General features: G+C 42.4%; 1 protein-coding gene across 2 annotated transcripts in view; it reads left to right on the forward strand.

Moving 5' to 3' along the window:
• Armcx4 (armadillo repeat containing X-linked 4) overlaps positions 1–9,452 on the forward strand; it is a 9,612-nt gene extending 160 nt beyond the window's left edge. The window contains exons 2-5 of one of the 2 annotated variants that reach the window (XM_055607313.1): positions 697–786; positions 1,110–1,192; positions 1,502–1,585; positions 1,903–9,452. In XM_055607313.1, the coding sequence (XP_055463288.1) occupies positions 2,031–9,119 (7,089 nt within the window). In that variant the 5' untranslated portion in view covers positions 697–786; positions 1,110–1,192; positions 1,502–1,585; positions 1,903–2,030 and the 3' untranslated portion in view covers positions 9,120–9,452. The remainder of the gene's footprint in view (positions 1–696; positions 787–1,109; positions 1,193–1,501; positions 1,586–1,902) is intronic. The other variant, XM_055607314.1, reaches the window with a different exon arrangement.
• Positions 9,453–21,430: the final 11,978 nt, after the last annotated feature.

The raw sequence follows: 21,430 nt of genomic DNA on the forward strand, positions 1-21,430 counted from the left end.
TGTGTGTGTGTGTGTGTGTGTGTGTGTGTGTGTGTGTGTGTGTGTGTTGTATTTATATATGATTAGATGTGGGGTGGGGCTAGCCTGGGAACTTTATCTAAGCTTTGTTTCCTTACCAGGCTTTGGACTTTTCATTTAAATTCTAGGTGAAGACAAAACTTCATGACAGATTATTTTAATTTGTGTCGGATGATTTTGAAAAATACAATTTATTGGATAAAAAAACGATACTATTGTTTTACATAGCCTTTGGGGGATGGGATAATGATTTTTGTAAAAGCAAAAGCCCTCCTCCACACTTTGCATCTTGTGCTGAGACTCCTAGAGAAGGCATTCAGAGGAAGCCGATGGCAGGCTGTGATCAAAGAATCATGGGATCTGGGGCCTCCATCTCTTCTGCCATCCCCCAGTTTCCAGACAGTCAAGTCTACCTGACCATCTTGATAAAGGAAATGGTGGAGTTTTGAGGAAAGACATAGAATCCTACAGGTGGTTTTAAAATAAATTTTCTCTGTTTATTCCCTTTTACTTTTCCTCTCCCCCTCTCTGTTCTATCTATTTCAGGGTAGGTAAAGCCCTAGGTTATGCTTAGGTCTCTTAATCTTGAAAGGCAGGGCCTAGTGACACAGATGTTAGATGCTAGGCTGTCACAAGCAGTCAGCACTTACTCTTTTCGTTTTCTTTGTCTGTTCCCAGGGCTTCTCATGTTTGAAGTAGGATTTTTTACCCCTGGAAGGAAAGGAAAGCGGGGGAGACTGTTTTGGAACTATGGAGGTTGGTATGAAGGTGGGTAGTGGCTGGGAATGACAAAAGAGGTTGGGCTGAGATTGAAAGGACTTCAGGGGATGGCACTTCTGCCTTCTCTCCAAGGCTGCTTTGCACAATACTGACATATAGGCTGTCAATTTCTGGGTAGGAAACGGAGTATTTGATGGAGGGCAGACTGGCTGTGACAAAGAAGCCTTGAGATGGGATCATAACATGGGAATACATTGTTAAAATGGACCAAGACCCTCACAATGCAAACATTGGAACCAAGAATAGGGGTGCTTCTCTATTGTACTAAGGACACAGTCCCCATTATCTCTTATTTATCTACATGCCTATAGATCCTCCTGCATGTCTGCTTCAGAGTCTGAGATTATTGGAAGCAAAGAAGCAAAGAGGAAATTATCTCTGATCAGAATAACTGGTAAGAGGAAGGGAATTTTCTGGGTATGCCTCTAATGTGGGTTAGTAGAGATCAGTGTACATTCCATAAGGGAGAGTCTGAAGAGTTTCTTATTCTCTTTCACAGCCATTTTTTTCTCGCTATTCCTGATATTTACCCCAAACCCTTGCCTTAATTCTGGTATACGAAAAAGAGTATGACAGCACCTGAGGAAACAGAGTGAATTGAGGGAGTAAATTGCCATTAATATGCCTGTTCCATCAAGAACAAACCTCTCTCTCTCTCTCTCTCTCTCTCTCTCTCTCTCTCCTTTTGTTTGCATTTCTCTAGGTCTAAAGATCTCATGACTGTATATACTTTAGGGTGCTTCACCAAGCAAAAGAAGGATAGAAGAGGGAACTTCATTTATTCCAGGTTTGTATGAGTGGGGACCTCTAATAATGGTGACCAGATTAGATCCCTTAAAAATCTAGTTCATGGAGTTTCTGATCCTCATCCATCCATCATCAACTCTCCTGCCATTCTCAACACAATTCATTTCACATATAATAATGGCTGGGCATTGGGGAGGGTAGGAAGAAATAAAATAAGGGTTGAAAACTTTGCTGATCATTCTTTTCTTCCAACAAGCTCATTGTTTCTACCCTTTACTTGTTTCTGTTTCTATCTATCTGTATAATGCTGTACAGTTAGAAGAGACAGTTAAATTCATTTTCTTCTTCCACCTCCAGGTCTACTTCCAGTGGCATCTCTACTGGCCTTTAAGTGGTTAAACACCATTGCCCAGACACACCATCCTCTTTCCTAGCCTGAGTGAGCCCTCCTATACATTGTTCGTGCCTTCATCAGGGGTGATTACATGGGCCGTGTTCAGGATGTGGGCTGGGCGACTGCAGGACTGGTGATCTGGGCTGGCACCTGCTACTGCATTTACAGATTAACCAAGGGAAGAGCTCAGAGCGTGAGCAGCCTTGCCAGAAATGGGTCTGGAATCGAGACGGAGACTATGGTTGGGGAACAGAACCAGACCTTGGCCACAAGTGACACCATGCCTGAAGGAGAGACTGAGACTAGAGCCAAATCTGAACCAGAAACTGGAGAAGGAGGTGAGCCTGTGGCTGAAGTAGACACCAAGGTCCCTGTTCTAGTTAGACCCAATGTCAACAGTCAGGCCAAAGCATTGCTTGAGAAAGAGTTAGAAACCCAATCTGAGACCAGTTCATTGGTGGAAACAATGGTCATGACAGAGCCAGTGACTGTGACTGAAGCCACAGCCAAATCCAAGGAAGTAACCATGAAAGAGGCAGTAACACAAACTGATGATGAGGCTGTGGCAGTAGGCAAGAAAGAAGCAGTGACTCAGACGAAAGCTAAAGCTTGGGCAATGGCTGACAGGGAAGAGGTCAAGAAAGAAGCAATGACCCAGACCAAAGCAGAAGTTTATACATTGGCTGAAAAAGAGACAGAGATTAACAGAGTAACAGTGACACAGAGTGAGGTATTGGCAGTGACCAAGGAAGTAGTCAAGATTGGAACCATGAATGAGACTGGAATTGTGGCTGAAGCCACAATAAGAGCACTAGAAGAGTCTGTCAGTGTGACAAGGATTCAATCTGAGGTTAGGCTTGGTGCCACAGTTGATACTAATGAAAATCCCAATGAAATGGCTGTTATAGTGGCTGGAGTGGATGTGAAATCCTATGCACAGCCACAGGCTGTGACCATAGTCCAAAATGATGACCTGATCAGTGCTGAGGTTGACAACGACAAAGGGAATCTCAAAAATGTGTCCTTAGACACATTAGCAGGGTCTAGGACAGATACAAAGGTTTCTGGTCATCCTCATATTGTTGCCAATATTCTGGCTGAAGCTGCGCCAGGGGCAAAGAATGATGTTTGGGATAACACAAATGACATTTGTGAAGCAGAGACAGAGATAAGAACTTGTATAATACAACCTGAGACTGTGTTCAAGATAGAGGCTGAGGCAACATCTGCTGCCACAATTGATGGTCGGGAAGATGCCAATGTTATACTTAAGGCAATGACTGGTGCTGATATAACTGATACCCAGCCTCAAACTATAACCAGTGCTCAGACTGAAGCCATGCCTGATGCCAAGGGTAAGGGTAAAGCCAGTGCCATGGCTAAAGCAGGGGCCAAGGCAAATACCAAAACCAATTTTCAGGCTGATGCCTTGCCTGATACCGGGGAAAACAGAAGCGATACCAGTGTCGTGGCAAAGGCAGAGGCTAGTACAGAAATGGTTTTCTGTACCCAGTCTGAGCCTGTCACCGGTGTCCAGGGTGATGACTTGCCTGATGGCAAAATCAAGGCTAAGGACAATGCCAATACCATATCTAAGGAAGGAGCTCAGGCTATGGCCCAGAGCCAGAGTGAAGCCTTACCTAATACTAAAGGTAAGGCTAGAGGCAAAGCCAAAGCTAAGTGTAAGGCAGGAGCTGGGATAGATATGAAAACTTGTGCACAGCCTCAGGCTGCGACCAAAACTCAGGCTGAGGTTTCGTCTGATTCCAAAATTGATAGCAAAAGTGATTCTAATGCCACTTCTAAAGCCGGGGTAAAGGCAGACCAGAAAGCCAGTGGTCAACCACAGCCTGTGGTCAATTACCAAAATGAGGCCTTGCCTGGTACTAAGTTTAAGGTCAAGGGCAATCCAAATCCTGTGCCTAAGGCAGAGGCTGGGACAACTACAACAGGCTCTGCCCAGACAGCAGGCTCTGCCCAGACTAATGCTGTGGCCAGTTCCCAGGGTGAGACCACACCTGGTGCCAAGAATAAGGCCAAGGGTAATCGTAATTCTGTGCCTAAAGCAGGGGCTGGGCCAGATACAACAGGTTCTGCCCAGTCCCAGACTGTAGCCAGTTCCCAGAGTGAAGCCTTACCTGCTGCCAAGAACAAAGTTAAGAGCAATCCCAATGTTGTGCCTAAGGCAGAGGCTGGGTTGGGTACCTGTCCCCAGTCTGTGGCCATTTCCCAGGGTATTGCCTTGACTGGTACCAAGACTAAGGTCAAGGGCAATTCTAGTGCTGTGTGTAAGCCAGATACTGGGGCAGGTACAATGGGCTCTGCCCATGCCAAGGCTGTGCCTAATACACAGGGTGAAATCTTACCTGGTCCCAAGAATAAGGTCAAAGGCAATGCCAATGCTGTGCCTAAGGCAGAAGGTGGGACAGGTACAACAGATTCTACTCAGCCCCAGGCTGAGGCCTTCCTTGGTGCAAGAAATAAGGTCAGGGGCAATTCCAATTCTGTGCCTAAGGTGGAGTCTGGGGCAAGCACAATATTGGCTTTGGCTTCTTCCCAGGCTGAGGCCTTGCTTGGTGCCAGAAATAAGGCCAGAAGCAATTCCAACACTGTGCCTAAGGCAGAGGCTGGGGTAGGATCAAGGGGCTCTGCCCAGGCCCAGGCTGTGGTCAGTTCCCAGAATGAGACCTTGCTTGGTGCCAGGAATAAGATTAGGTCAAATGCTGGTACTAAATCAGGAGCCAGAACAGGTACAAGGAGCTCTACTCAGCCCCAGGCTACGGTCAGTTCTCAGAATGAAGCCTTGCCTGGTTATCAGGTAGAAGCTACTGCAGAAAATAAGATCTATGCAAAGCCAGTGGCAGGGGCTATCCCCACTTCTGAAATTGTGAGTGGGGCAAGTGCTCAGCCTAACATTCATGATTATTACTGGAATGGGATTGGTGTTGAGGACTGGATTGCTGCTGAGCGGTGGATCAAATTTAGGTTTCAGACCATAGATGGAGACTGGGAGAATAGTGTATCTTGGACTGATGACGAGACTGGAGTCAGTATTGGGCCCTGGAGTGGAGCTAATGATAAGCCTGGTGTTGTTAGTTCCTGGGCTGTAGCTTGTGATGAAACTAGCATTAAGTCCTGGACTGGAGCTAGGACTGAGAATGATGTTGCTCTTGGGTCCTGGGTAAGTGCTGGTGACCAGGCCAGTGGAGGACTCTGGGCAGGAGCTCAGGCTACTGAGGGGGCCTGGGTTGGGGACAAGGCCAGTGGAGCTTCCTGGACTGGGGCTGAGAACCAGATCACTGCAGGTTCTTGGGTTGTCTCTGGAAACCAGGCCATTGCAGGGCCATGGGCTGTGAGTCAGGTCAGTGATGGGTCATGGCCTGCAGTCCAGGCTAGTGGAGTGTCCTGGGTTGTGGACCAGGCTACTGGGACCTGGACTGTGGCTGAGAACCAGACTGGTGCAGTGTCTTGGGCTGGAGCTGGCAATATAGTTAGCATTGGATACTGGACTGGGGCAGTAGACCAGACCAACGCAGTGTCCTGGACAGGAACTAGTGAGCAGGCTGGTGGTGAGACTAAGCCAAGGTTTGAAGACCAGGCCAGTGAAAAGGGATCTTGGGCTGTAGCTGGTGTCCAGACTAGTAGAGACTCCAGGTTGGGATCTGAGGATCAGCACAGTGGAAGGTCATGGGCTGAGACTGCAGACCAAGCCAGTGCAGCATCCAGGATTGGAACTGTAGATCCCCCTGGTGGCACAACCTGGGTCAGCACTGGGGACCAGGCTGGTGGAGGATCTACATCAGGATCTGCAGACCAGTCCACTGGTGGATCATGGGCTGGCACTCAGAATGTGGCTGCAGAAAGACCTTGGACTGGGACTGGTGACCAGTCTGATGCTGGATCCAAACCTGGTTTTGAGAATCAGACCAGTGACGAAGTGTCTTGGGCTGGCACTAATGGCCAGACCAGTGGAGGGTCCAAATCAGTGCCTGAGGATCAGTCTGCTGGAAGATCATGGGCAGATTCTGGAGACCAAGTCAGTGGAGGGTTTTTGGTTGGAGCTTTGGACCAGGCCAAAGTAGAGTCTCATCCTGTCTCTGGAGAACTGGCTACTAGTAGAGTAGATCAGACCACTGGAGGAGGATGCTGGCCTAGTTCTGGGGACCAGCCTGGTGGAGAATCTAGGCTGGGGCCCAGGGACCAATCTAATGGAGAGTCTTGGCCTGGCACTGGAAATCAGACCAGTGGATGGTTCTGTAATTACACTGGGAGTCAGACCATTGGAGGAGGAGCTTGGAGTGGGGCCAGTGGTCAGGATGTTGGAAAGTCGAAGTCAGTGCATGTGAACCAGTCTAGTACTGGGACTTGGCTTGGCACTGGGACTCAGATCAGTGGAGCGTCCTGGACTGGTGATCAGGTTGGTGGCTGTTCCAAACCTGGATTTGAGGATCAGACCACTGGAGGAGGATTCTGGCCTGGTGCTGGTGACCAGAGCACTGGAGGGTCCAGGCCAGCTGTGTCTGAGGATCAATCTAGTGGAGGAGTTCCCTGGGGTGGTACTGGTGGCCATGTCATTGGAGGGTCTGGATCATGTCACACTGATCCGTCCAGTGTAGGTTCCTGGGCTGACAATGGGAATCAGGTCGGTGGAGGGTCCTGGGTTGGGCCTGTGGATCAGACTAGTGGCTGTTCTAAATCTGGATATGAAGATCAGGCATGTGGAGGAAGCTCTTGGCCTGGTACTGGAGATCAGACTAGTGGAGAATCTTGGCCAGGGTCTACAGCTAGTAACGAAGCCAGTGGAGGATCTAGGGTAGATTCTCAAGATCAGGCTAGTGGAGGGTCCTGGATTAGGTCTGAGGATCAGGCCAGTGGAAGATTCCTTGTCAGTGCTGAGGTGGAGGCCAATGAAGGATTTTGGTTTGGGCCTGGGAGTGAGGCATTTATAGGGTCTTGGTGCTGGACAGAAGAGGCTACTATTTTGCCTGTAGCTAATATGAAAGATGAGGCCATTAATGAATCTGCATCAGGGACTAGGGAAGAAACCATCACTAGTTCTGGCTTGGGGGATGAAAAGAAGACCAGTACTGGATCCTGGACTAGATCTGAGGATTCAGCTCTTACAGGCACCTGTGTTGGGGGTGAGGCTGAGACTGCGGTTGTTGCTGAGGCTGAGGTTGAGACAGAGTCTAAGGCTAGAGCTGAAGCTGGAGCTGAGACAGAGGTTGAAATTGAGGTGGGAGTAGGGTCTAGGTCTAAGGCTGGGGCAGCAGCTTCAGTTGATGCTGAGTCTGGAGCTGAGGCAGGTGCTAGAATTGAGGAAATGGCCGGGACTGAAGACGGAATGGGGTTTTGGTCCTCGGGGGGTGGAGATGGTGCCACTAAAAGTCTTGGAGCCAAGGCTGAGACTGGAGTTGGGGGAGGGGCAGAGACTGAAGCTGAGACTGAGAATAGCATGGGATTTTGGTTCTGGAATGGAGATGCAGCTACAAAAGAGTCTAAGCTTAGAGCTGAGGCTGAGGCTGGAATTGGGGCAGCGACAGTGACAGGGGCAGGGGTGGGATCAGGGGCAGAGGCTGAAGCTGTGACTGAGACCAGCATGGGATTTTGGTTCTGGGATGGAGACACAACCACTAAAGGGTCTAGGCTTGGGGTTGAGGCTGCGGCTGGAGTTAGAGCAGGGGCTGAGGCTGAGGTTGAAGCTGAGACTGGGGCTGAAGCTGGAGCAGAGACCAGCATGGAATTTTGGTCCTGGGATGGAAATGAAGCAAGTAAAAGGTCTAGGCTTGGGACAGAGGCTGAGGCTGGTGCTGGTGCTGGTGCTGGTGCTGGTGCTGAAACCAGCATGGGGTTTTGGTTTTGGAATGAAGACTCAACCTCTAAAGGGTGTAGGCTTGGTGCTGAGGCTGGGGCTGGCTTATCGTCTTGGACTTTTTCTACAGATGTAAATGATGATGAGGAGGAGGATGAGCTAAGTAGGGAATCCAGCCCTGGTATAGAAGAGATCAGTCTAAGAACCCTGTTTGGGGCCAAGAGTGAGGACAATAGTGACCTCAGATCTACAAATAAAAAGGATGTCAATTCTGTATCTGGAACTGGGGATAAGGCCAGCACTAAAGATAAATTTGGCGCTGCTGATGGAGTTGACATCCGGTCTTGGTTCTGTATTGTTAATGAAAACAGATGTGAGAATGAATCTACCTCTCAGGTGAAAGCCAAAAAGTCAGTGGAATCAAGAGGCATATATCCTTCCATGGTCCCTGGGGCAGGAATGGGTGTATGGGATGGAACCATCATTTGTTCAGAAAGCAAGCTATTACACAAAACCAGCTTTCCAGGAGAAGATGGCTTCAGAAAGCAAGTCAGTACTGGAGACAAGGTGCATTCCTGCAACTGCCGCTGTAAACGTGATGTTAATCTGGATCCACAAGATCTTGAAAAACTCATCTGCATGATTGAAATGACTGAAGATCCTTCTCTTCATGAAATAGCCACTAACGCTCTGTATAATAGTGCTGATTATCCTTATCCACAGGAAATTGATCGGAATATAGGTGGAATTACAGTTATTCAAAGCTTATTGAGTAACCCCTATCCCAATGTCCGGCAGAAGGCTTTAAATGCACTGAATAACATCTCAGTTGCTGCTGAAAACCATAGAAAGGTTAAGACATATTTAAGTCAAGTATGCGAAGATACTGTTACTTATCCGTTAAATTCAAATGTGCAAGTGGCTGGACTAAGATTGATAAGGCATCTGACTATTACTAGTGAATATCAGCATATGGTTACCAATTATATTTCAGAATTTCTCCGGTTGTTGGCTATGGGAAGTGGAGAAACTAAAGACCATGTTTTAGGAATGCTTGTGAATTTCTCTAAAAATCCATCCATGACAAAAGACTTGCTCATTGCCAATGCACCAACAGCACTGATCAACATTTTTAGCAAGAAAGAGACAAAAGAAAATATCCTTAATGCCCTTTTACTTTTTGAAAATATAAACCATCATTTTAAAAAAAGAGCAAAAACATATCCCCAAGACAGGTTCAGTAAAAGTTCCCTTTATTTCCTGTTTCAACGACCTAAAGCCTGTGCCAAGAAACTTAGAGCCTTAGCAGCAGATTGTAGTGATCCAGAGGTGAAAGAAAAAGTTGAGGTGTTAATAAATAAACTTTGATTGGCTATCTGTTTCCCCAAAAATTTGAGTAATATTTTTGTTTTACAACCTGAACATGATGTACATTGTAAATTGCATTAAAACTTTGAAACTAATATTGCCTATGAGGGTTTATAGCTGGACAATTTTATGAACACCAATGAATTCAAGCTTGTTCTGGAAATACATTGTGTCAATTTTTATCTTGTCTGGATTGAGATATTTTTAGTATGCTTCATGAGCAGAAACCAAACCGATTCTTCATAAGTAAGGTAATCTTGGTCCTTTGTGTGGACTTATGTTTATACATTTGAGACTTTATTTTTATGTCATCAATAAAGTTGTGTGTTTTAAGAAGCAAAAAAAATGAGAGAAAGATTGTCTTCATTCTTGGGTTTATGATCTATTTAGAAAGATAATATTTATGGTCACAGACAGCTGCTTCCCATCAGTGCTTACAGGCAGAAGGAAATGCTGCACCATGTATCATTGCCCAGGGGAGACTTTATGGAAAAGGTCTTTTAAAGGAAGCTGTTTTTGAAGAATATGATACAACAGGTCAAAAAAGCCATCTGAGGGGAGAGAATTGGTGGGAGAAAGGCAAGGAAGTGGGAATCAAGTTCTGCATAGCCTTGCATGGAATGTTTCAAGAGGGGCATGAGAGGAGGTGAGAGAGAGGAAATAAGCATAAATTCTGTGGAACACCTCTGATTGCTGTTCTATAGTGTATTATTATGTTATACACTCTGAGTATTATATCTATCCCTTGGAAACAGCAAGGATGTTCATAACCAGACGATGGTTGGTTTGGGTTTAGGATGTGTTCAAGTTGGAGTGAGGACAGGAATGATGACTAGAGACAGGAAAACAAGCTAGGAAGCTACCACCATAGCCAAGGCATGAAATGTCATTAGTTCCTGTGGGGATTATAAGGACAGTAAATAAGTGAGAATTCTTTCTTTTGTGACTTCTTATGCAGTCATGGTTGGCCTTGAACTCCTGGCAGTCCTTTAACATCAGCTTTCCAAGCATTAGGAAGGTAGGCCTGAGTCACTGTGCATGGGGTCAGAAATGCTTGTAACAAGTAGGTAGGTGCTCCAGCCTATTCTGGGGATGTATAAAGAGGACCAGTTTTATTTTAGGGCTGTGGAGTCCATAAGAACATGTTCTTTTTTATAGCTAACTCTGGTGTGTATAGAAGTGCATAAGAAAAATAGTTTTGACTTAATAAGAAAATATAGTTAAAAGAAAAATAAAATTTATTATTTGCATCAGGGTTTCTTTAGGAAGACTGGAGTAGATTTTCACAGAACCATCAAAAGTGATGTTGGGATCCACAAGGGAGAAGATCCAATTTTCTTACACTGCACAGTGTTGTCAAAGATACCTATGCATGTGTGAGAAAGCATTCAGACTTTGTGGTTGGCAGCATACAAGCTATGTTACTTAGCATGGCAGTTCTTATCTAGTGGCTCAGTTTCTCGGTATTAAAAAAAAACTAAGAAAAACAAACTAGTAAAGGGAAATAGTTTTTTTTAAAAACAGTTTTGCCTAGTGTGCAGGTGGAGGATCTATGTCAGACTCTTACAGTTTATAGAAAACTTTATAGCAACACAAATACAAATTTATAGCAATACAAGGTCTAGAAAGGGGGACTGGAGAGATGGCTCAGCAGTTAACAGCACTGGCTGCTTTTCCAGAAGACCCAGGTTCAGTTCCCAGCACCCAAATGATAGCTCACAACTGTCTGAAACTCCAGTTCTGGAGGATCTGTCATCCTCACACAAACACACATGCAGGCAAATCATTGAGCCACATAAAAATTAATAAATCTTAGAAAAAGTCCAGAAAAAATGTGTGTGTGTGTGTGTGTGTGTGTGTGTGTGTGTGTGTGTGTACTCAACTAGTCCATTCCTAAGGCAACTGGGCCTTAGTTTACCTCAGTTGTCACTGTTGTCAGTAAGTAGTCTCCGTTTTCAGCACAGAGAGACATACACATTTCTCTTTAGAATTTGTAATGCTTCTGTCCTATCAGAGCTCCAGCCCATTCTCACTTTACTTGGAGTCTTGGTTATAGGCACAAGGCCATTGGCACATTTCAAAGCCTGTAAGATATGCATATATTTTCTTTCATTTTTCCTTTTTTAATTTTTATTTTATTTGTTTGAGTGTGTGGTGGGAAGGGGCTTGCCATGGCTTACATGCAGAGGTCAGCGGACCAGGTGTAGGAGTCAATTCTTTCCTTCCACCATGTAGACTCTGAGGACTTAACTCAGATTGTCAGGCTTTGTACCAAGTGTTGTTACCTACTGAGCCATCCCACTAGCCCTGTGTATGCCCCTTAACACAATAATTCTATTTGCAGAAATATATCTTTGGGAACAAATAAAATAATCAGCTTGCATTAAGTCAGGCCTCTTCAAACTTTTTTGAAGAGTGAAAAAGTATAAGGTTATTTAAAATAGACATCTACATTTATGACAGAGAATTCAGCATGTAGAAAAATAGACTGTAAAAGCATGCATACTTTCTATGAAGTAAAAAAAAATGTGCATTTAAATGATCCCCAAGGGACTGAAGGGATTTTATTTGAAGGACTCTCTCTCTCTTTCTCCCCCCCCCCCTCTTGGTTTATTAAAACAGGGTTTCTCCATGTAGCTCTGGCTGTCCTGGAACTCACTCTGTAGACCAGACTGGCCTTGAACTCACAGAGATCCACCTGCCTCTGCCTTCCAACTGCTGGGATTTAAGGCATGCACCACCACCACCTGGCAAAGGACTATCTCTTGATGGCCAGGATGAAGTAATTCATAGAAATGTTTCCTCAGTCTTTCTAGTACCTGAGGTAACTGCATGCTAAGGAAAGACAAATAACCAAATATTTGAGGACAAACATTGTTTTTCAATTGTCACTGATACTTAGAGCCCTAAAATGTCATTACAGCCCCCAGAATCCGATGGGAATATATATGAAAACTAGGTATTAAATGAGATCATGTCCCAGGTCCAGCTCACAGTAGGTCCACTGAGTCCAGAGCTTGACCTAGTGGCTTTCTTCATTATCTCTGAAGCTTTAACTGGTCCCAGCCCCATTGTTCTTTGGCCTGTTGAAGCAGAGATATCTGTAGAGAAAAAAGAACAAATGACTGCTTCTGAAATTGTGTATGCCTTCCCTGGCCAACTTAGTATGTATAGCATCCTGGGGCATGGCAAAAGGCACAAATTAGTGTCTCTTAAAAAAAAACAAACAGAAAATATAGTGGCATGTTCTTCATTATACCTTCTTTTAAACTCACCAGTTTTGTGAGCTGTAAAATGCTTGAAAATGACAGTAAACTACTGTCAACTCAACCAAGCAGTAAGGCAATTTTAACACCATATCAGATATAGGCAGTATCTTTCTTAGAGTAGACCATCATGGCCTTTGCATATAGTATTGAACTCTTGTGAAAAAAAATGTGCTTGTTTTCTTCTCCTTATTAGGCTGAACATTAAAAAATGTTTGTACTCACATAGAATAGACAGAACTCCCATTCTCGTTTTTTCTCTAGGCTCTACTAACTCTCATATCTTCTGTTTCAATATAGTCTAAAGGAGTCTAAACAATGCTTCAGAAGAGTTAGCACATTGCTTGCCTTGGCAAGACACATGCACTACTGAAGAAAGGAGCTAAAATCTAAAAAGGACCAGAGGATAGCCACATTTTAGTGTAATTTTAGTGGCTGAATGGTCTTGGGAATGTCAGGAAATCCTTCTACATAATGGACAATTTAAGGCATTTTCAGAGTTCTTCAAAAAAAGGAAGCTCAATATCTAATTGACTTATTTGAAAGTAGCACATTTCATCCTGAGTCAGTCCATATACTGGGGAACAAAAGAAACTTCTAGCCTTAAATGGAGCCTGAACAGTGTGTCAAATTGTAAATGTTTAAGGATACAAGTTACACCATGCCAACAATGAGCAGCAGAATCCATGTGGCACATTTATGTGTTGCTTAATAATTGTGTGTTGGGATGGGGTGCAGAGGACACAGCACAGAGAAACAGCACAAAACATGGGACTTATTTAAGGCCGTTTCTAGCAAGGGCTCTCTTCAGGGCTGCCTTTTCAATATGTCTTCACATGGCCTGTCCTTGATGAATTGGGGGAGACAGGGGACAGAAGGGGAAGGAGGGAGAGAGGTAAGGAGCTCTTTGGCATCTTCTCTTAGAATAATTCAACGGCCACTGAAGAACCATCCTGCCTCCACCTCAGGCTTAAAAGCCATCTTATAGTAAAGACAAGCTAGGTCATTCCTGTTTATGATTCAACTTGTTTATGTTTCTGAAGGATTGGGCTATGCCTTACCTGTAATGTTAACTACAAATGATTCTGTACTGTCTGTTCCAGGAATTGGTGATAATGTCTTTGTTTCAAAAGTTGCTTCTAATTATCTTGCAACCATACCTTTATTTCAAAGTTTATATGACCACCTACAGCTATTTTGTTATGATTATCTGCTGTTATGATTATCATGTTATGCCCACCTTGCAACCATGTCTTTGTTTCAGGAGGTCCTTAGGACTAGCTTGTTATGCTTATGTTCTGCTCCTGTAACCCCATGTATTTTGCCCACCAAATCCTCCATTTGGAAGCCTCCTTCCCCTGAACTATAGAAGCGTTGTCTTCCTCATATACAATGCTGACCTCTCAAACCCAGCCTTAGGGGGAAGCAGCCCATGTACATAAATTAAAAGGCTTGCTTTAATTAATTTGCGCATGATGATTTGGGTTGGTGTTCTTTCTCCTTTATCTTTGGGAATAACACCATCTGTATGCAGTCCCTGAAAGCCTTGTAAAGGTAGAAGGAGAGAACTGACTCCACAAAACTTGTGTTATAATTTCACCAAAGTGCTGTGGTTTGCATGCCCCCTCACAGCTAAATAAAATAAATAAATAAATAAATAAATAAATAAATAAATAAACAAATAAATAAATAAATAAGTAAATAAATAAATAAATAAATAAATTTAACGCTTAAACAAGAACACTAATTTTTGCTGCAGAAATGTGTGGAGGGTGGTGGAGGAGAGGAATGAGAAAAAAATATGAAATTCATGTATGGAAACATCAAATCAAAATCATTACTTCATATGCTAATCTAAAAAAGTCATTGTACAATGTTATGTATCCAGAAAACAAGAGAGTGTTAAGTGGTTTTTAGCTTTAAATGTTATCATTTCTGTGCAAAAATTATTTAATTCCTACCAGGCACACATATATACAAGTTTTATAGACACGAGGACATGTGAATGCACATGTGCAAGTGTGTGTGTGTGTGTGTGTGTGTGTGTGTGTGTGTGTGTGTGTGTGTTGGCATGCATGTGAAGGTCACAGGACAACTTGTGGGAACTGGACTCTTCCATCACGTGGGTCTAAGGGATCTAACTCAGGTCAATAGGCTTGGGAGCAAATATCTTTACCTGCTGAGTTATATCTCTAGTCCACCAAAATACAATTTTTAAGATTGAGGTATTACATACATGATTCAGTACAGCATACACTCCATTAGAGCCTTTGCCAGCATCTGGTGATCAGTAAAAATATCTATTCATTAAATAATTATATCTTGTTGTGGCTGTACCTTTTTAAATTTTATTTTTTACTTTTTGATAATTTCACACATGCATATAATCTAACGTATTTTGGTCATTTCTTTTCCACATTATCATCTTTCATCTTCCTACTGCTCCTGAACCCCTTCTCTTTAGCAAGTTTCCTCTTACTTTCATGTCTTTATTTTATTATTGTTGTTTTCATGTAACCCATTGAGTTTAATTAGGTACTTGCATGGGCATGTGTTGTTATTTACTGAAGGGTGAGCAAGTTACCAGTGGCTACATTACTGAAGATAATAATTTCTTTTCTCCCAGCAACTATTAATTACAAACATCTCCTCAAAGGAGTTGGGCTCATGATCGCCTTTCCTATTCATGATGGAATGCTGATGGTCCCAGTCTTCTACAAGTAACCACAGCTGCTCTGAGTTCATGAGTGCAATAGTCATGGCATGTCTGAAAGACAGCATTCCACAAAACTTTTTCCTTAAATTTTCTTTGTTTCTTTTTGTGATGTTTTCCAGGTTTTGGAGATGGTGCTAAAGATATCACCTTTAAGTCATGACACAGTGGCACAGGCCTTATAATCCCAGCTCTTGGCAGAGGCAGGGCCAGAGAGGCAGAGAGAGAAAGGGGGGGGCAGACAGGAAGCCGCATAGAGGGAGGGAGGGAGAGAGAGAGAGAGGCAGAGAGAGAGGAGCCACGAAGCCAAAGGGGCTGAAGGGGCAGAAGAGGCAGAAGGGGCTGGTGGCTTTTTACCAGTTATGAGTCTCTGAATTGATCATCACCCACTGCATATAGAAGTTTATGTGAGCATGGGCAAGACTGTGGCTGTACTAGCACATGTGGATGGTGGGAATGCATGTGCCTCCAGTCATATTCACAAACACAAACAAAATAAAAGTTTTAAATATCTTAAAATGAGAAAGGGAGCTGAGCACTAGCATTCATTCATTTCTGCTTTCTAACTGAAGACACAAAGTAACCAGCCACCCTTCTGCTCTTGCCACTAGGCTTTCCTCTCCATAATGATGCCCTCTCAAACCATAACTGAGAATAAATTCTTTCTTCATTAAATTACTTCCTATCTAGTCCTTTGTCACAGCAATGGAACAACTAACTAATGTATCAATTGAAACTTGAGATTTAGAGACATTTACCCTAACTTTATATACTCTCTAATTAAAGACAGTAACTAAGTTGACCTGTTTATATAATATAATCTGAGTAGTCTGTGTACAGCTGAAAATGCACTGAAGCTTTCTCCAGAGTATACAAAGTCATTGGGCAATGTATACACTTCTCTTTGATATCCTGTAACCTAAATACGATGATGTAAAGTTAATAGATCTCATGCTATATGGTAAGAGAATAAAGGAGGGAAGAAATCTAGCATATTTGTTTTCTATATAGTCCTAATATAATAAGGATGAGACACACATAGAAATCATGGCTGTCATTCCTGCAACTAGTTGTGGCTATTCCTGGGTTTTATAACTACTTTCTTTACTTCCTATGCCCTTGACAAATACCTCAACTGGCAATGGTTCTTGGCTAGGTCAGGTGACCTAAACCTTCATTCTCTCCAGGCCTTTATTAATCCTAGTTGAGTTAGATTGCCTATAGCTTTTCATTAATTTTCTTGTTAATAAGGAGCAACGACAAAATCTAGGATAGCAAGTCCTATCATTACCTCTTGATTCAGAGTCATAGGAGGTCAAAGTATGGCAGTTGCAATTTCCAGTTTACTGGAGTCACTGTTAAGTTTGCTGCTGGAAGCATTCCTCCATTTGAGACCAAGACTTCTAGACCAGCAGGATATAACATTAAAAAAATTACTAGTAGATCAATAGAGATAATAGAGTTGCCATTCCTTGATTACAGGACCCATGAATTCTTGTTATTAGAAAAACAGCATCAAAGATTTACTACTGATTTGGAGCCCATGAGCTTCTTGGATAATATTACTCTCATATGGAATTTTCTGTAAGGAAATGCGCTCAGTTTGTACTGTAACTGAATCCTCAGAAAGCCATTCCACCTTGGCATATGACCAGTGAATTACATGTGCATGAGCCTGTTGCTATTCCTCATCATCTGTAAAGTGAGTTCCTTGATTAGAAGCAATGTTATGTTGGATGCTATTATGGTGCATGAGGTATTTTGTAAGTCCATAGATGATAGTTCTGCAGAAGCATTGAAACCAGGGAAGACAAATTCATATGCAGCATGTTCATCTACTCTACTTTAAAAAGTCCTTTCAAAATGATGGATACAGTCAAATGTAATAAACTTGTCACCTGGTATCTGGGTGATTGTTCTGCAGAAAGGAGTCATACTTTGGACTCATTGTTGGTATGTAAGGATTAGGCACTTAGTAGTGGTTGTAACTAGGTCAATCTTTGTGAGTGGAAGCCAATGTTACTGAGCCCATCTTTATCACAGTGCCAGCTTTGTGAATGAGTCTATTGTGAAAATATATCCTCATATCTCTAGTCCATTGAGAAAGTAATATATATATATATATATATATATATATATATATATATATATATATATGTATGTATACATGTTCCTCAAAATTATTAGCCACCAGTTGTCTAAAGGTATTTCATTGAAGTTCATGCCATTCAGCCAAATCATTACCAAAAGCCATAAATTGTAACACAATAAATCACATAGTCATTTTTCTTTTCTCTTTTTAAAGACATTTTATTATTTATTTTAAAAATAATTTTATTAATCCTTGATAATTTCATATATCTTACCTTGATAATAGTCATCCCACATTTGCCCAACTCCTTCCAGATCCCCTCCCCCTTCACCCTTACCTCCCTATCTACCCAACTTCAGTTTTTCTTCTTCCTTTTTAAACTCATTAAGTACAGCTTGTATTACTGAATTATTCAGGGGAATGGGCTCCTGTCTTGGATTTGGTTGATCTACTAGGGGGTCAAATGTCAATAGCTCCTCAGTTAGTGGTGGGATTTCATGTTCATGCTCCCCTCATTCTGAGATTTGTCATGCTTGAGGTTGCATAGTTCTTATGCATGTTATCACAGACATTATGAGTTCACATGTGCAGCTGTCTTGTTATATCCTGAAAGTATTGTTTCTTTGAAGTTACTCAACAACTCGGACTTTTATAATCTTTTAACCCCCTCTTCAAAATGATACCTGAGACAGGAGTGAGGTGTGTGATGTAGATGTCTCATTTAGGGCCGAACACTCCAGAGTGTTTATTCTCTACATGTTTACCAGTTGAGGGTCTCTATTTTAATTTCCATCTACTGCAAGAAGTTTCTTTGATGAGTGTTGAGAGATGTACTAATCTATGAGTATAGCAAAAAGTCATTGGGAGTTATTTTAATACTCCCAATTTAGCAGAGGAACACTATTAAGTTCCTCCCTAGGGTATATGACTTATCTAACCACAGGCTCATACTCCATTAATGGCAAGAATGGGTTTCAATTTATGGAGCAAACCTTAGATTCATCAGAAAGTGGATGATTAACATAAAACATTCATGCTCCTATTGCAGCAATGGAGATATTTCTGGGAACAGTCATTGTTGTAGGTCACAGGATTCACATCTGAGTGAGATTGACAATTGTTTTTATTCCTCAAGCAGTGTGCACAGCACCTTCCAGCACTATGGAAGCTAGAAAGTAGTGATGAAACCTTTAGTTGACTACCAGATTGATTTCTCTATCTTCTATGACTTAAAAATGTGTTATGTTCAGCAACAATATCATCAAATTCTGGAGGGTAATCAATGACACTGGCAATAGTGCATATTCATTGCCATTTGTCTTTCTGAGAAAAGGAAACAATCACAAGCACTGCTTATGTTCTACCCACAACTTAACTTCACAACTGCCCCTCATAGATTGGTCAAGAATGGACTTGTCTGATTCTGTTGCAGTGATAAAAAAAATGATCTGATAAAAGCAACCTAAGGGGAAAAGGGTTCATTTGTCTCACAGTTCCGGGTTGCAGTCCATCATGTAAATGAAATAACAACCGCAGGAACTTGAGAGAACTTGTCACATCACGTTCACAGTCACGATTTCAGAACAATGAATGCATACATATATGTTGAACTAGCTTTCTTTTTTTTATTAATTCAGTTTAGGAACCCCTTGATTATGGAATATTACTACATATGATAGGCAGGTCTTCTCACTTCAATTAGCACAATCAAGACAACTCTGCACAGACATACCACAGGCCAACTGGATATAGACAATCCCTCACTGATGCCTTCTCAGGTGATTCTAGGTTCTGTCAAGCTGACAATTAACACTACCAGGACAATAATATTCAGATCTTACAGCTATGGGTTGTACTTCAATATGATGCAGAACCATCTATAAACTAGACAAGACTTTATTTTTCCTCAACCAGTGAACTGTAGGGAAATTTCCATGATGTCAGGTGCAGGCTAGAAGAGATAGGGTAATGCAGTAGAAGTGAGGACCATGAACATTTGAACAACTTTCTCATGTAAATTTACTTTCAGGGACTGTTGGAACCCACTAGGTTCACGATGGATAACTCAGGTTGCATTGTAGCTTGGTCATCCATGATTTGGTGTTCAGTTTCCATTAAGGTTCAGCGACAAATTGTGAAAATGGCCATCCTGCCAAAAGCAATCTACAGATTCAATGCAATTCCCATCAAAATACCAACTCAATTCTTTACGGACCTTGAAAAAAAGATTCTCAGCTTCATATGGAGAAACAAAAAACCCAGAATCTCCAAAACGATCCTGTATAACAACAGATCATCGGGAGGTATCTCCATCCCCGATCTCAAGCTGTACTACAGAGCAATAGTAATAAAAACTGCATGGTATTGGCATAGAAACAGAAAGGAGGATCAATGGAACCGAATAGAAGATCCAGAAATAAACCCATACACCTATGAATACTTAATTTTTGACAAAGCAGCCAAATCCATTCAATGGAAAAAAGACAGCATCTTCAACAAATGGTGCTGGTCCAACTAGATGACTACATGAGAAACATGAAAATAGATCCATATTTATCACCCTGCACAAAACTAAAGTCCAAGTGGATCAAAGACCTCAACATTAAATCAGATACTCTAAATCTATTAGAAAAAAAAGTGGGGAACAGCCTAGAACTCATTGGCACAGGAGACAACTTCCTGAACAGAACACCAACAGCACAGGCTCTAAGAGCAACAATCAATAAATGGGACCTCATGAAGCTGAAAAGCTTCTGTAAAGCAAAGGACACCATCATCAAAACAAAGTGACTGCCTACAGATTGGGAAAGAATCTTCATCAACCCTTTATCTGACAGAGGGCTAATATCCAGTATATATAAAGAACTAAAGAAGCAGAAAAGCAACAAACCAAGTAATCCACTTAAAAAATGGGGAACAGAGCTAAACAGAGAATTCTCGAAAGAGGAACATCGAATGGCAGAGAAACACTTAAAGAAATGCTCAACCTCATTAGCCATTAGGGAAATGCAAATCAAAACGACCCTGAGATTTCACCTCACACCCATCAGAATGGCCAAGATGAAAAACTCAAGTGACAACACATGCTGGAGAGGTTGTGGAGAAAGGGGAACCCTCCTCCATTGCTGGTGGGAATGTTAACTGGTATAACCACTTTGGAAGTCAATCTGGCGCTTTCTCAGACAATTAGGAATAACGCCTCCTCAAGACCCAGCTATACCACTGCTAGGTATATACCCAAAATTTGCTTAAGTACACAACAAGGACATTTGCTCAACCATGTTTGTAGCAGTTTTATTTGTAATAGCCAGAACCTGGAAACAATCCAGATGTCCATCAAAGGAGGAATGGATACAGAAATTGTGGTATTTTTACACAGTGGAATACCACTCAGCAATCAAAAAATGAGGAAATCATGAAATTTGCAGGCAAATGGTGGGATCTAGAAAAGATCATTCTGAGTGAAGTATCCCAGAAGGAGAAAGACAAACATGGTATATACTCGCTTATATAGACCTACAAGATATAATAAACATAATGAAGTCTATACACCTAAAGGAGATAAACAAGAAAGCGGACATGAGGTAAGACGATCAATCCTCACTTAGAAAGACAAATGAGATGTGCATTGGACGTATGACAGGAGTCTACCGCAGAAGGCATCTGAGGGACCCTACCAAGCAGCGTTTCAAAGCAGATACTAAGTCTCATGACCAAACCTTCGGCAGAAGGGGAGTTAGTATGACAGGGAAAGGATAGGAGCCCCACAAGGACCAAATATATCTGGGCACAAGGTTTTTTTCTGAAACTGTTTCTCCAACCAAGGACCATGTATGGATATAACCTAGAACCTTTACTCGGACGAAGCTCGTGGGAGCTCAATAACCAATTGGTTTCCCATAGTAAGCGGAACAGGGACTATCTCTGACCGGAACTCAATGGCAGGCTCTTTGACTCCCCACCCCCCAAGGGAGGAGCAGTTCTGCTAGGACACAGAGGAGGACTGATTAAACAGATTCCTGATAAAACAGGGCCAGACGAAAGGGGAGGAGGTCCTCCCCATTCCGTGGACTTGGAAAGGGGCAGGGAGAAGCTGAGGGAGGGAGAGTGGGATTGGGAGGGAATAAGGGAGCGGAATACAGCTGGGATACATAGTTAATAAAATGTAACTAATAATAACAAACAATAAAATTATATATATATATATATATATATATATATATATATATATATATATATA

The sequence above is a fragment of the Psammomys obesus genome, unplaced genomic scaffold, assembly GCF_907164565.1.
Source record: "Psammomys obesus unplaced genomic scaffold, mPsaObe1.curated_primary_1811, whole genome shotgun sequence".
NCBI classification, from domain to species: domain Eukaryota; kingdom Metazoa; phylum Chordata; class Mammalia; order Rodentia; family Muridae; genus Psammomys; species Psammomys obesus.